This window comes from Cetorhinus maximus, chromosome 12, assembly GCF_964194155.1.
Source record: "Cetorhinus maximus chromosome 12, sCetMax3.hap1.1, whole genome shotgun sequence".
In the NCBI taxonomy this organism is placed as follows: domain Eukaryota; kingdom Metazoa; phylum Chordata; class Chondrichthyes; order Lamniformes; family Cetorhinidae; genus Cetorhinus; species Cetorhinus maximus.
In genome coordinates, this window is record NC_135890.1 from 8,614,333 (window position 1) to 8,630,537 (window position 16,205).

Below are 16,205 nucleotides of genomic sequence, written 5' to 3' on the forward strand. Positions count from 1 at the left end.
GAGGCCTGGAAACACCAGGCGAGCTGTGGAGAACGCTGCTGATCATTCACCTCAGCTCCCCCAAAGTGAAGGCCGCCAAGTGCATGTCGCCCGCGTGTCATTGTGATACACGTTGGCGTGCTTTCCCGCCAACGTGGATGGACGACATGGCAGATCCTGGCGGGATGATCTTTTAATTATCTGCTGATGTATTACAATTAGCTCCCCACCAACCGATGGCGGGAAACGTGGCTCGCTGTCAGCGGTTTGACCAGACGATCGCGACCTGCCTTCATGTCATTGTGAAGCAGGTCACGCCCTATATTCACGCCGCCTATCACACCGGCTGCCAGCGGGCTTGGAAAATTCCCCCCGTGATTCTGAGGCTACTGCTGATGGGGGGTGGGGTGGGTGGGTGTCGATCCAGATCCACAACCATGTGGTTGGCTCTTAAATGCCCTCTGAAATGACCTAACAAGCCACTCAATTTCTCAAGGGCAATTAGGGATGGGCAATAAATGTTGGCCTAGCCGGTGATGTCCATGTACTGTGAATGAAGAAAAAAATTACAACACAGCAGGTTGAAGATAGGTGACATGAGACCACAATGGCGGTAAAAATATAATGGAGAAATCTCAGGAGCGTCAACTGAAAATCTTTCATTCTTGACCAGGTATTGTCAGTGAAACTGCATCAGTCTTCGTTCTAAGGCATTTCTGGATTGTAGACCCGTGACAAGATCAATAGAATACATTAATGTGAAACTCTGACATGCTCTTTACACATTCTGTACTTTTTCAGGCAAACGATGACCTAATGTTTCAAGTGGACTCTCCAACAGATGAGCTTGACAAGATTCTGGCTAAGCAGAAATATGTTCTTCCAGGGTTTACAAAGCAGCTCTGGGCCTACCTTACTATTAACCAGTTATTAGCCGAAAGGTTAGTATTCTTTGTCAACGTACCTTAATTGATGAAAGGTCATCTCTACCTGAAACATTAACTCTGCTTCTCTCCACAGTTGCTCCTTGACCTGATAAGTATTTCCAGCAATTTTTGTTTTTATTTCAGATTTCCAAGATCTGTAGTATTTTGCTTCAGTACCTTATCTTTCTTTCTTTGATTATTTTTGTGTATTTTCTCCTTCTATTTCACCCCCATCCCACGTACTTCTTCCTTCCTCCTCTGAAAACACTAAGTGTTGCTAGCATATGGTTAAACAGGCAGTGTTAAACCTTCTGCAGCCTTGCCTAAATGCGTCTATGCACTGTTTACAATCTATTCAAATATGGGGGAAGCACCAGAATCAGGCCCAATCTTGTCCTTGTCAGACATCCAGTGGGAATATCAAGCAATAGATAGTAAACATGAGTGAGTATTTAGCCCTGTTCTTAGCCCGTGGGGCATAGGGGTCAATTTATTGCCCCCAGCTAAGTTCTGCTAATCCAACATAAGCCAAGGATCAAATCTGTATGTTCCACACTAGATAGCTGGGCTGGAAACCATAGACCAGCACCTATTTCCCCATTCTTGAAAAACACATCTTCCAGTTGAACCATTGAGAGAGTCTTATAAATCATTTTGAACAAAGATTATTATTTTTCCTTTTTGCTACACTTTCTCCCCAATATGTCCCATGTTTTTTTTTATTCATTCATGGGATGTAGGCATCGCTGGCTGGGCCAGTGTTTATTGCCCATTGTTAATTGCCCTTGAGAAGGTGGTGGTGAGCTGCCTTCTTGAACCGCTGCAGTCTCGTTGCAATCTTCTTCATTTGGGTAACATGACAATATGGGTCTTGGTGTCTTTGTATTAGCTAATATTGTGATTCAATCACTATCTGATTGGATGCTCTATGATTACGGTGCTACCAGTGTCCCTCAGGGTTGTGTCTCTTAGGTGGATAAACATGCTATGACCTATTCAGTGAGCTATGCTTAATTGCTCAGTCTACTGTTTTAACTAGGGTGTTAGCCATTTTAAAATAAATGATATATCCTTTCATTAAAAGATGAAAGGAATTTGATAAAGCACATTATTTGTTTGATGATATCACAGAGCACAACTTCCAGTTGTTAAAGATTCCTGACTGCAATACCACTTTAGAATAACATATCTGACAATAGATACAAAAATTATCCATCGACCACAATGGTATTGTTCCTCAATAATATTTTGATTGTTCTTTTTGTCAGCCACTGTGGTTTACTCACATAGAGATAAATTGCCTCAATTTCCATTTCGCAACAGGGTGTTAGCTCAATCAGCTTTACAGAAGAAGAATATCACAAGCAGAATTTTAGGTCTTGCCCTGGTTCACCAATTTGTGACACCCGTCACTGCCATGTTGGTAGAAAGTGAAGAAACTGGCCAGAGGCTGTTGGCGGATTCCCCGAAGAGCACCAGAAATGGATGCTGTCCAGGTTGGTTAACATAAAGCATTAAGAATGTTAATCGCTTTTCCCAGGGTTGGTTATTGGCTCCAGTGCTGGGCAAAAGTCATTGGCTGCCACCACACTCAAATGGGGCCAGTCTGAGGATGCAGCAGAAGGCTGAGTGGGCCAACAGCAAGTTGGGTCTCTATGACTAAAAAAAAAATACAAAATATTTTTCTAAGTGCTTTCCTCAGACTTTCCTTTCACTTTAAATAACATCAGAGCATTTTATAATATATAACAACGCAATAAATTGTCACAAGCTCAATATTAATTTTTATTATCGAAAAGTCAGAGGAATTCCAATGTCTGCACTGCAGTGAAGTCATGCATGTTCAGCATAAGACAGTAAAGAATTACTACAATTTATGTGGGTAATTAATATAATATTGAAAGTTTTATGCAACAATGACAAATTATAGGTGATTAATCAAGTCATATTGAAAACTTTACATATATGACCTCTGATTATCCATGGGTATAATCAAAATATCCTTGTTTGCTTCAGTTTAAAGAAACTGATATTACATTTTACATTGTTAAACAAACAGTACCAAAACTGCATAATTTTGCCTGTTGTATTAACATTGTCATGGTATCTTTTCAAATGTAATCAATTCTTGGATGGACAGTATTGTGGAACGATAAAAATGTTGAAAATATAAAGTAAAAACACAAACATATAGACAATAGGCCAGTCATGAACTCTAGGAACTAGAGTTTATTTATATAGATAATTAAATTAATTAGGACATTTGCTTTTTCCCCTAGAAACAACTTGACCTTATTATAACTTAAAACCATCCTATCTTTACATATAGAACTGCTTTTTATAACAGTAAAAATTATATTTCATTTTAAAATTTTCACAATACTATCATATTAAATTAAAGATATCTATGCATCCTACTTTGTGCCCACCAACATACCACTATACCCATATATTGGTAGAGATGTCACACAAATTACAATGTTCCTCTCTCACTGTATGTCATCATGTCTAACTAAGATTGAAAATTCTAGTATGTTTCCATTCCACAGATAATATTGATTAATGTACCAAATCAAGATAAGCAAATTTTTAATTTCCGAACACTAATTTCAATAACCAAACATTAGCATCTTTATAATGAAATTTCATTATAATTTGATACTCTTTATTCTCCAGGAACGCCTATTATTGGAAGGAAGCCATCTGTCATTCCATCTTGGGCTGAAAAGAGTACTCCTCAACCTCCTCAACAACTAATTCGACCTGAAATGGACTCAAAACTAGGATTGAAAGTTCCTGTCACATCAGGTACAATCTTGTACATATTACTTCTATCATGGATAATTTTATTAACAGTTTATTTTCCACCCATCTGGATGAACTTTAAAAAACGGTGTTTAAACTTTAGTATGATATAGCAATGTGGTAACTGAAGGATATATAATGGTACCAGAATGTTCCCACCTGATTTTCACAAATCCTAACACCTGTAGAACTAAAGGAAGAAAGGGCTTACGTTTATGTAGCACCCTTCACAACCACCCCAAAGCATTTTACAATCAATGAAGTACTTTTTGAAGTGTAGACAGTGTCGTAATATGGGAAACTCAGCTACAAATTCGCACACAGCAAGCTCCCACAAATAGTGACGTGATAATGACCAATCTGCTTTTTTTGTGAAATAATGCTGGAAAAACCCAGGAGGTCTGACAGCATCTGCGGAGAGAGAAACAGAGTATGACTCTTCTTCAGAGCTAAAGGGTAGAAATGTGATGAAATTTATACTGTTTAAGGGGGTGGAGCAGGTGAAGCTGGATAGAAAGGCCAGTGATAGGTGGGGACTAAAGAGAGATTGACAAAGATGTCAAGGATACAAGGCAAAGGGAGTGTTAATGGTAGTGGTAAGGGCTAAAGAAGGTGCTGATAGTGGCATAAAGGGAAGAAAGCAGAACGTGTGAATAACAGAACAAGGATCAGCACTCTGCGGAAGAACAACATAGAACAAGTGACTGATGGCCCTTTTGAGGGTGGGGTGGGAGGAAGGGGGCAGTGGCTGGGGAAAAAGGATAGAAAAATTGATTTAAAAAAAGGGGGGTGAAACAATGGGCAGAATTTTGCCCTTGGCGGGGGCGGGTGGGAAGCCGCCCGCCGCCTGCGATCAGCACCGCACCATGACTTCACGCTGGAGGGCAAATTAAGGCCCACCCAGTGTGAAACGCAACTGGTGGCGCTCAGTGCTGCCTGTCCGGGGGTGGGGGGAAGGAGGGAGTGTGGGCCGAGAGCAAACTTCGCGCGTGAGCGCGAGTGAGTGCTTCATAATCTCCCTGAGGCACAAAGCTGTCTCAGGGAGATGAAGCGATACAAAAAAAAATAAAGAAAATAGAAATGCAATAAAACATGTCCCCTCACATGAGCAGGGACATGTTATTAATTCAATTGTAAAACTTTTATTTTATTTTTATTTGCTTTTGGAAACTTCATCCCGTCCGAGGATGAGGTTTCCAAAAAAAAATGCAAAGGCCACTTGGCTTTTTCGCCTGCCCACCGACCATTAGGTTGGACGGGCAGAGAAAAATTTAGCTTAATTGATTATTTAATGGCCTTTTAATTGTCGGCGGGGGCACTGCCGACTCCAGCGTGTGCCCACCCACCAAACTATCGCGTGACTGCGTGTTGATGTCGGCACGCTCAGCTGACATTGACGCGTGTCATTTCACGCTTGAAGGGGTTGGGCACTCACCTGCCCGCCAAGCGAAAATTTCTACCCAATGAATAAATGAATAAAACTAAAAGTAAGTAAACGAAAAGTAAAAATGAATTTGAAAAAGGGATTTAAAAAGGGGTGAAGATAGAGGAGAGAATTCATGGTCTGAAGTTGTTGAACTCACTTTTCAGTCCGGAAAGCTGTAAAGTGCCTAGTCGGAAGATGAGGTGCTGTTCCTCCAGTTTGCGTTGGGCTTCACTGGAACATTGCAGCAAGCCAAGGACAGACATGTGGGCAGGAAAGCAGGGTGGAGTGTTGAAATGGCAAGCGACAGGGAGGTCTGGGTCATGCTTGCGGATAGACCGAAGGTGTTCCGCAAAGTGGTCACCCAGTCTGTGTTTGGTCTCTCCAATGTAGAGGAAACTGCATTGGGAGCAGCGAATGCTGTAGACTAAATTGAGGGGAGTGCAAGTGAAATGCTGCTTCACTTGAAAGGAGTTTTTGGACCCTTGGACGGTGAGGAGGGAGGAATTAAAGGGGCAGGTGTTGCACCTTCTGCGATTGCATGGGAAGGTGCCATGGGGAGGGGATGAGTGTTGGCGGTGATGGAGGAGTGGACCAGGGTGTCCCGGAGGGAACGATCCCTACAGAATGCTGATGGGTGGGGGGGGGGGGGGGGGGGGGAGGGGAAGATGTGTTTGGTGGTGGCTTCATGTTAGGGGAGGGGTAAAATAAATTATTGTCTTTGCTTCTATTGTTATTCAGTGACTTGTTCTTGAAAATATCTGCGAGTGGATGTCGGGTGAGAGTAGAATCAGGCGCAACTGTGTGATCTTTATCAAATGACCTGTTGGCTTCATTGAGCAGGGACAGGGTTTGGGTAGGTTATTTCTCCCACAGATCTAGACCCCGGCAGGAGTCCAAAGTTTCAGGAGAGAAAGGAGGAAAAGGGGGGTTTAAAATAAGTTAAAGATTTGATAAATTAGCCGCAGAGAAACTATTTCCTCTGGTGGGTGAATCCAAAACAAAGGGGGGCTTAACCATAATATTAGAGCTAGGCTTTTCAGGAGTGTTGTCAGGAAGCACTTCCACACAAAGTGTAATGGAAATCAGGAAATCTCCCCACACCACTGAAGGTTGCAGATGCTGTTTCGATTGGAATTTTTAAGCCTGAAGTCAATAAATTTTTGTTAGGTAAGGATATAGAATAAAGTTAGATAAGTGGAGTTAAGATACAGATCAGCCATGATCTAATTGAAAAGCAGAACAGACTCGAGAAGCTGAATGACCTATTCTTGCCCCTTTGTTCTTCTGACTGCATATTTGTAGGGAAGTTATCATTATGCATTTAATGGAGCCAACTTTCATTGAAAGTAGAACTTAAAGCAATTTAGCTTTTAAAAGTACCGCCTGTTTACATGTGGTTTATACTAGAGTGCAGAAGCTTATGGGTAGAATTTCTTACTTGTGCAATGATCACACTGAACATGGTATGAAGACTTGTGTTTTAAAACCATCTAACTCCACGTCTTCCATCTAATGTTCTTTTGGGTGTACTCATATAAGGAATGTGCAGAGGTATCCTTCGCTTTGCTTTAGAAGCTAATCACAATTAAAAATACTAAATACTAAAGGCTTACTGCAAATTGTAAGTGTGAAAATATTTGTCCCTTTTCCCCTCACTAAAACAAAATATATCTAGCGAGTAGTTGAGCCATACAAACCAGGAGGGTCAAAACTTTAATTACAGGTCTCTCTCAACTTAGCTGATATAGCTTAGGCAAGAGACGAAGGCTACAATTGACCTGAGGGTACCTGGGTGAAGGAAGGGGATAACCTGCAGCCAAGGTTCCCTGCTTCCCATGACTATCAAGCTACACTTACTAGAAGTGTACACGTGAAAAGCTCGGGTGGAAAAGAAAGGTCAAGTGTCTCCCATGATCGATTAACTCGCCAAACCACAAGTTCTCAAGGAACTGCAAGCTGCCAGGAAATCACTGCCTTCATGGGGAGGGGAATGGGGGTGGGGTGGGAGGCGGTGGAGAGTGGAGAAGTCTAGAGGCGTCGGAAAAGAAAGAACAAAATATGATCCACACTTTACATATCTTGATAGTTAAGTTGCTGAACTGGTGTTAGGTGGAGATCAGGAATTCCCGAAACAAATTAAGCCAAAACTAATTTCCTCGACAAGTTTCCCCCTTCTGCCCAATCCTACTGTCAGGGCCCTTAGCATGGTTGCTTTTGGAAAAGGTGTCATCTCAGCCTGCCCATCCCTCTATCTACTGCTGTGCTATATACAAAGCTATAACATTGGAACAGTTACTTTAAATCAATGTATTTTGCTTAATTCTACCAAATCCAAGAAGTCGGACATAGGCTGTATGCTACTGGAAACCAGTTTAATAATCATGAATGTATTCTTGCTATTTAGTTGAAAATGATCCACACTTCATCATTTATCTGCCCAAGAGTAAACAGAACATTTGCTTCAACATTAATCCACAGCCTGGAAAGATCCTGAACCTGGTATCAGATCCAATCAAAGGTAACAGAAAAACTAGCCTATTCTTTTGAAATACTGATTATTTTTAGCCCTATTATATAATCATTGCTATGGGGGGAGTAATTTGCTGTGCAGAGTTTTGTAATTAAATATATAATTCAGGATTAGGGATTACAGTGGAAAACTGTTTCCCTAATTCCTCTCATTTTAAATATAAAAATATATGAACATAAAACTCTATGTAGTCTAAACAGAAATTTTTTAAAAGAGGATCTTAAATGTTATTTTGAAAAGAACAATTCTTCACATGGATGGAAGGGATTTGCACCTTGGAAGTGCTGACATTGAATTACCTCCCAGCTAAGCAAGGCCATCCAGCAAAGGCAAATCGGGCCTGATAGGGGGGTCATCAGGTGAAGGGCAGCAATGAAATTACTGAACAAACTGGGCTTGATACAAGTGAGACTTTTCCCCATCAATACTACTTACTCCGGGTTAGCAGCTGATAATATTTGTTAATCAGGTGGGGCGGGAGCAATTTTGACTTCTCCAGGCCACAAATCAGACAACAGCGAATCAGAAATTTGTCGGAAAGGAAAATCAGGAGAGCTGTAAAATGATTGCCTGTTTTTCAGCATTCGATTAAAGGTAAAATTATCCCTAGTGATCTTGGGTTCAAGTCTGAGTTTGATAGCAATCATATATTTAGTGAAGATAAGCTATGTTGGGGAGGCGGGGTGGGGTGGGGTTGCGGTGATCATGTTTGCCTGTTTCTGTGAAGAATGATGATGATAATTCACCAATCGCAAAGAATGGGCAGAAAACGAGGAGAAAATCTGTGAAGTTATGGTTTGAGAGTGCAACCTGTACAATAGAAGCAAGAATCCAAAATGAAAATTTTCTCATTGGAAAATATTTATGACACAACCACCTTTAAATTGGATGTATTATTTTCAGCATCAGTATAAAATAAAATGCTTTCATTCCTTATTAAGGCAGGAATTGTTCTCGTCGTGAATGAAAAATTCTAAATCGAAGCAAGCTTGCTTGAGAGTGTCTAAATAATGAATGTCAGTAAAGCATGAGGTAGATTATTGTCTTCAGCACCTGGGCAGTAATCTTGCAGGAGTGGATTGTCTGCTCTTGTGGAATACGCCTGATTTTTCAGTCACTTAAAATCAATGGGTAGGCCACCATCTCCAGACTACTGTCAAGGCAGTGGAAATGAAAATCTACCCGTTACATTATAAAGAATTCAAAGCATTACACAAATGCAGGTGCCAGAATCGGACGTGGACTGAAATAGTCAGTTAATATCCTGAAGAGTTAACTCAATTACTTTTACTTTCAGAAAGTTGTTTATCTACTCAAGAGATCAATATATAGGCATGAGCTTCAATCATATTGGTTAGGTCTTGCAGTCAATGCTGAAGGAATTGCACTCACTATTCACTATGCTGACAGCTGCCCACAAGCTTGAAGCGGGGTTTTGAGTGGACACTTGCTCTAGTCTGGTATCTGAGCTAGCAAGGTGACTGCTACAGGGCATCTGCAGCATGTCTGAGCAGGACAAGCAACAGCAAGGCTCTTCAGCCAATCAGATTGAAGAATCTTCACTTAGATACAATGTCTAATCCAGGAAGTATAAATTAGATTTAAATCATGTGCAGAAAGTGAAGTAAACGTTGGGGAGAAATGATGGAAATGAGATAAAAGACCAAAAAAGATTTTAAAAATCCTTTAATGTTTTAACTCTCCAAAATTAGTTAACTTCTGAAGGAACTATCACCCACCATACGGCATTTAAAATTCAATCATCCCAGCATGCACCCATCCTAACACATTCTGATGCGAGGGTATGTACCCCCAACTTCACACTTTTGCACAGATTTTGATGCTGAGTCTTGTGCCAAGGTATCTCAGACAGAAACCTCAGGCTTTCTTTTAACTGCACATTGTGCATGTTGCTGATTTTTTTTTCCTTTATTCTTTCATGGGATGTGGACATCGCTGGTGAGGCCAGCATTTGTTGCCCATCCCTAATTGCCCTTGAACTGAGTGGCTTGCTATGTCATTATCAGAGGGCAGTGAGGTGTCTGTCGACCTGGAATCACATGTAAGCCAGACCAGGTAAGAACAGATTTCCTTTCCCAAAGGGCATTAGTGAACCAGATGGGTTTTTGTGACAATCATTGATAGTTTTCATGGTCACCATCACTGAGACTAGCTTTATATTCCAGATTCATTCATTCATTGAATTTAAATTCCATCAGCTGCTGTGTGGGATTCGAACCCATGTCCCTAGAGCATTAGCCTGGGCCTCTCAATTACTAGCCCATTACCACTACATCGCCATCTCCCCTGTACTCCATAATAAGAGTGATGGCTGATAGGCTAACCATTATTAACAGAAAATCTAGGCCATTTAAAAAAATGTTTATTAGTCTCTCTCAGAAGCTTTGGGACAAGGAGTGCTGAAGCCTTGAATTATTAATGATGGGGCACCCCTTATTGCAGCAATAAGAGAGCAGAATTAAGTCATAACAGATACTGTTGGATTCTAGCAACAAAAAGTGTCTGGTATATATATAATATATATTAAAAAAATATATATATAGTGCAACATCAGCATCTGCTGGTGGAGAACTGATACTGCAACAAGAAAAGTGTCTTCTTTCTTTCAGAAATAACATACAGTTAACATTGTCCCAGTTCTGCTATCACAACCCTTGATTAGCACATTTGCACAAGAATAGTTGCACTGGCTGCTTCTGTCCTTTCTAAGGCAGGCACTTTATTTTTTTTCTGCTGACAGGTGTTGCGATCAATGGTAAAATTATTGGTGGCAAGAAAACCCAGAATAAGAAACTGAACACCTATTTCGGCACAATTGGACTCCATTTCACCAACCTGAATCTGAGCTTTGAGGTCAGCACAGAGAATATTCGCTTGAAAGATGGGAAACACAAAACTCTCCTTTGGTGGTCAGAGTCAAGCATCCTGACTCATGCTAGGTAAGCCCATCAAGCTGTGCAGTGCAACACCGAAATATTCTCAAGTGCCTATGGAAAGTTTTGGGTTGTTATTTGTAATTCTTCAGAATATGGCCAGCAAAATGTGCTTGGTTGAGGTGAAGGAAATTGAAGATCAGATGTTAGTGATTTTAGTGCATGTATGTGTGTGCGTGCATGCGTGTAAGTGCATGTGTGTGTGTTTGTAATTAAGGGGAGCCTCCTACAAAAAATGACAAGTTAACTGTATTTCTAGACACTATCCTACTCTGAAATACTCAGGGATAGGAACATCTAGTCAATGTGAAATTGCTATCAATAATGCAATCATGCATTTGACAGCTAGATTAACAAGTTATTTTGACCTTACATTTATTAATGGTGAGTTCATTTTTGGAATATTGCATCCACATTTGCTTTAAACTGGATTCAGCAAACAGCTGAATTTTTTTTTTTCTGGGACTCAGGATTCTGCAAAATGGAGGCAGACTCACAAAATGAACTCGCACTCATGGAAAAGTCAAGTTTGAGAGGAAAAGATGATTACAATTATTTTTGTTTTGATTTGAAAAAGGGATATGATTGAAGATTTAGTCGTATATTCAGAACTGAGTTACAAAATTACATACCTTTAAAAAAAAAGATGCACTATGTTGAAAAACCGTCTTTCAGGGACATAGATGAAAGGTGTGGTAAAATCCTACATCCCTACCCCAAATCATCAGCAGTGACCCAGAGCCCCCCACATTTTCTCCTTCATGGAGAAGCCAGATAGAGCATTTCCTTCAATAACAAGCCAAACAGGGCTGGGTCGCTATTCAGGGTGATTTAGTAAATCTCACAAAACGTATTCAAACTATTTGTGTACTTTTTTGTTCAGTGCTGTTGTCTCAGTGAACAAAAATACAAATGTGACCATCACTGTGGGAGAAGATATGGTCTTCCTGATCTTACTGCACCGTGTCTGGAAAAATCACCCGACCAATGTGGATTTCCTAGGATTTTATGCTCCTCCTACAAACAATTTCTCAACAAACGTCCATGGATTGATTGGTAAATATTTAGTATTCAAGTTGTTTATTGGGCAAACCATTAACTCAGAATTGATATATTAAGAGTTTCATAATGTTTTAACTATCAAATATAGAAGTAAAAATATAAAACTCTTAAGTTAAGAATGTAGGGATCAAAGAACATTTGGCCCTTACACGTCACTGTCATTTAGATACTATTTCAAGCCTTTATGGGACATTTTTAATATGTTCAAGCCAAAAAGCGCCACTCTGTTGAATTTGGGGCTAATCCCATTCACAAATGGTGCAGTTAGTGATGCTAGCTAACCTCTGTCTGGGGCAACGTTACCCTGAATTGCCCATTGGGAAACTGACAGGATCGGGTGCAATGCTGGTTTTTGACTCCATCCCATTTCACTCTCCATTGAAGTCAATGATTGATTAGCGGTTGAGGTGTAAAACCTGCATTCCACTCGATCCCCTGGGTTTCTCGCCTGGCAACTCAGGTTAAAATGATCCCCTTTGGCAGCTTTTTTACTGTGTGAGTATTCACCTGGTGGTCATTCAGGTCTCAAGCTATGCTTTGCACTAAATAAATACAGCTAATGGTGACGGTGGTCTTCTGCTTCCAGTACAGTGCTGATAATATAACTCAATGCAGCGGATGCCCTGCATTTAATATTTCTAAAGGTTTTCTCTTGGAAAAGTCGAATCTTTTTTGTAAAACTATGCAATCCAATTTCGGGATTTTTTTAATACAATATGTGATCTCTAACTAGAGCTAGGGGACACAGTTTAAAAATAAGGGGTGGCCCATTTAATACAGATGAGAATTTTTTTTCAGGCCATGATGAATCTTTGGAACTCTCTTCCCCAGAGAGTGGAGGCAGCTGGTTCACTGGATATTGTTAAGCAGAGGTAGATAGACTCTTGGCTAACAGGGGAGTCAGAGGTTAATGGGAGCAGGCTGGAAAGTGGAGTTGAGGCCACAATCAGGTCAGCCACAATCATATTGGATGGCGGAGCAGGCTTGAGGGGCTGAATAGCCTACTCCTGCTCCTAACTCATATGTTCATATAATACTCTGGAACATATCATTCTTATGTTAACCTATATACTGTCCATCATCCAAGTTACAGCAAACATTAAACCTTCTGCCTTCCAACACATAAAACAGTCAAGACCTCTCATGTCGTACTGACAGATTATCAAGAAACTTAAAGAAATGATACTCATTGCAGGTCAGTTCATCCATGAACCTGAAGTGAATGTGTACAATATCCACCAGGGCTTGGATCCTCATAAACCACAAGCCACCATGGAAGTGAAAGGACACAAAATTACAGTAACCAGGTACGTGAACAATAAAGGGACTGACGAGTTACGCCAAGTCCAGTGAGCAATAAAGTTTAAATTAAGGAAATAAATATTTTTTTTTATTTGCCCTTCTTCGGCTTTTCCTATATTACTCACCTTGTTCGGTTGTGTTCCCAAGCCTTTGTCTGTGGCACAATGTAACCAGCCATTGGGAGCTTTGCAAGGAGGGAGGACAGGAGATTGCTCAGGATCTGCTTGGGACTTAATGTTTTACCCAAGTAGGACTCCTCACATAGGTCGAGTTTATTTCCTAAACTATTGTTTGTATAGTTTTAATATTATAAACAAGTACAAATCAATATTCCATGTAACTTACTAATAGTTTTGATGACTACAGAATAGCTAAACAAAATGCAAACTTATTAACAAATGGACTATTGCCCAGTAAAATTTTGATTTCAATTATTTGTAGGTTCAAGAGCATTTGACTTGTCAAGTTTAATTATATGTGCTACATTGAGCTGGTACAAGTAATTAGTGATTTTTGTTACACGGATTTAATATGGTAATCAAAGGAGTAGGTGGGCGATTGATAAAACACTCCCATTAAGCGTCATGTTGCTGTATCTTAAAGGAGATTCATTTTCTTCAGCCGATTAAGGTCAACTCACTAGAAATTCACCTAACCAACCACTGACAGATAGCTGAGGGGCATAGTGAAACATGTTAAGCCAGCTGAATTTGACAAGTTTTTAACTTGGATTTGTTAGGTTCACCTATATATATATATATATATATATAAAAATTACTTTTCTCTATTTGCTAAATTTATGGGTTTTGTTAAGCAGTCACTTCTATGAACTTACTTTCACACCTCCCTTTCAATTGCCCTAATGTAACCTTTGGGATACGCAAATCCCTTTGACTGGCACATATTGTGTAGTTCCTTTCGGCAGGTTCCCGGAGTTACTAAAGCTTCTTGTCATCTATCCATTTACTTTGAGTCGACAGACAATATATATTGCTGATTACTTTGTTGTGCTTATCATTACTAATTTCTATTGCAATTGCTTCGGTATCTCTCCTTCTGCTATATTCTCTTACCTTTTCAAAGGTCATAGTGTCACCTGTACCAGCACTTCCATGTCAGTTGTGGCTCAGCTGAATCAATAAGGTTGTGGGTTCCCACTGGAGGACTTGAGCACAAAAGTCAAAGCTGGCATTCCAGTACAGGACTAAGGGACTGCTGCACTGTCCAAGGTGCTGACTTTCAGATGAGGTGTTAAATCAAGGCCCCCCCCCACTCTGCACTCAGGTGGACATCAAAGATCCCAGGGCACTATTTCAAAAGAGGTCAGGGGAGTTATCGCTTGTGTCCGAGGCAGTATTCCTTAATCAACATCACAATAACTGATTATCTGGTCGTTATCACAATGTGGCTTGTCCTATGCACAAATTGTCTCCTGCATTTCCTACAACAGTGACAACACTTAAAGTATTTAATTGACAGTAAAGTACTTTGGGATGTCCTGTGGTAGTGAAAGGCGCAAGTCTTCCTGAAACGGTTTGCATCCCACTTGTCTCTATCCCATGACTATAGCCACATCCCTGTGATGCCAGTCAATATTTTTATTTCCTGCTTATTCCTTGCGCTCACAGTTATTTAAAAAAAAGACTAACTTTCTTTTACTAAAAATAGTAATCTACTCTCCTGTAGAGTATATGGGGTGGTACTGGGTTGGATTTTGAATTACGCAATTGTACAACTGAAGTTACATTTCCTAAAGGGAACATTAGGGGTGAGAAGGCAAGTGGCATGGTTTGATCTAAGCACATTCTCTATTATCCTACAGGGGTTTACAGAAAGACTACCGGACAGATACGGTAAATGGAACAAATGTCCAATGCTGGTTTATCCACAACAGCGGGAAAGGCTTTATCGATGGACATTTCAAAGATTATCTTGTTCCACACCTCTACAGCTTCTTGGAGCATCCATGAATGCTTTATGAAAATGGAAAGATTAGAAAGATAAACAGGAGAGAAACAGCATCTGCAGCAAAGAAATAATTGTAAATTAATTTTGAAAATCAGTTTTATTAAAAAATTCAAGTCATTAAATATAGTCACAAGAATGTTGCCTTTAGCAAAGTGTTAAATACAGTGATTTTTCACTGAAATACTGTTCTATAACCCATTTACATACTTTTGTGGCTCTCTTGCTAATGTAACCATTTAAACACCCAATTATGATGCGTGTTAGATGGCATCCAGTGAGACATTAGAGGGTCTGCAGTACTGATATTCCAGATTTCCATACACTGGTTGTTGCACAGCAATGTTAAAGTGAAATCTTATTTTGGCCATGGATTTTTACAGAGTTAATATTAAAATTTCCAGTTCCCCAGATTTTGAAATCGTAAACAGAAAAATATAATGTTGCTATTGGCTGCAATAAATGAAGGGTTTCAAAAACAAATAAAGCTGCTCAGTTGTTTTTTTTTGCCTCTATTTTGTAACCCAGAAATGCAGATGTTTCAGCTTTTCTGGTTTCAAAAACACTAGCGTTTTGAACAAAATTATTCCACACAGATTACCAAAATATCAGCTATAAAACTTTCTTTTTTTTTTAAAAGGAAAGATTTGTATCTCACCAAAAAGCTATTAACGTCTGGATGGCTTGTTCACCACCGCAGGTCAGATAAATGGACAGGAATTGAGGCAGAGAATGTTTACAGCATCTGGGAGACCTGAGAAAGTAATTGTAATATAAACTCCAGTTGATCATCTTTTCTATTTTGATTAGCGTGGTTGGTTGAATGTTGCTGGGGTGGGGGGCTATTAATAATACCAACAATGGATGAAAAATTGTAGTGCAGAATGAACACAAGATTTTGCAAATTTTATCAGGACTGTGATTTTCAAATGCATGATTGAGATTATCAAATTTATAAACACAGCATATGTACCAAATAAAGGCACAAGGTTAATGCAAGCATGTGATACATTATCATCTTGTTACTTCTTCATTACAATGGGGCATATACTCTCATTCTTTTTCAGGAGACCTCCACTGGGTCTTATGTCCAATTTATAAGCAGAATTGGTTAAGTAATTCCATTGTGCCTTTTGGAGAAATGACAGTAAATCTGCTGGAATCGCTAGACTATGGTAGTACAATAGCCCCACCAATCCTGGCAGGGTGTGTGGATATAGAAAGATGTTCAAGCTGCTGTCTAGGACAATTGTTAT

At 39.9% G+C, this 16,205-nt stretch overlaps 1 protein-coding gene across 2 annotated transcripts in view; it reads left to right on the top strand.

Annotated features, from left to right (window-relative positions):
• The window catches only part of itih2 (inter-alpha-trypsin inhibitor heavy chain 2), a 68,028-nt gene extending 52,448 nt beyond the window's left edge, over window positions 1-15,580 (top strand). For both annotated transcript variants that reach the window (XM_078552974.1, XM_078552975.1), the window contains exons 14-21: window positions 781-920; window positions 2,229-2,401; window positions 3,582-3,713; window positions 7,541-7,654; window positions 10,428-10,626; window positions 11,504-11,676; window positions 12,878-12,989; window positions 14,807-15,580. In XM_078552974.1, coding sequence (XP_078409100.1) covers window positions 781-920; window positions 2,229-2,401; window positions 3,582-3,713; window positions 7,541-7,654; window positions 10,428-10,626; window positions 11,504-11,676; window positions 12,878-12,989; window positions 14,807-14,954 — 1,191 coding nt within the window. In that variant the 3' untranslated portion in view covers window positions 14,955-15,580. The remainder of the gene's footprint in view (window positions 1-780; window positions 921-2,228; window positions 2,402-3,581; window positions 3,714-7,540; window positions 7,655-10,427; window positions 10,627-11,503; window positions 11,677-12,877; window positions 12,990-14,806) is intronic.
• The last annotated feature ends 625 nt before the right edge of the window (window positions 15,581-16,205 follow it).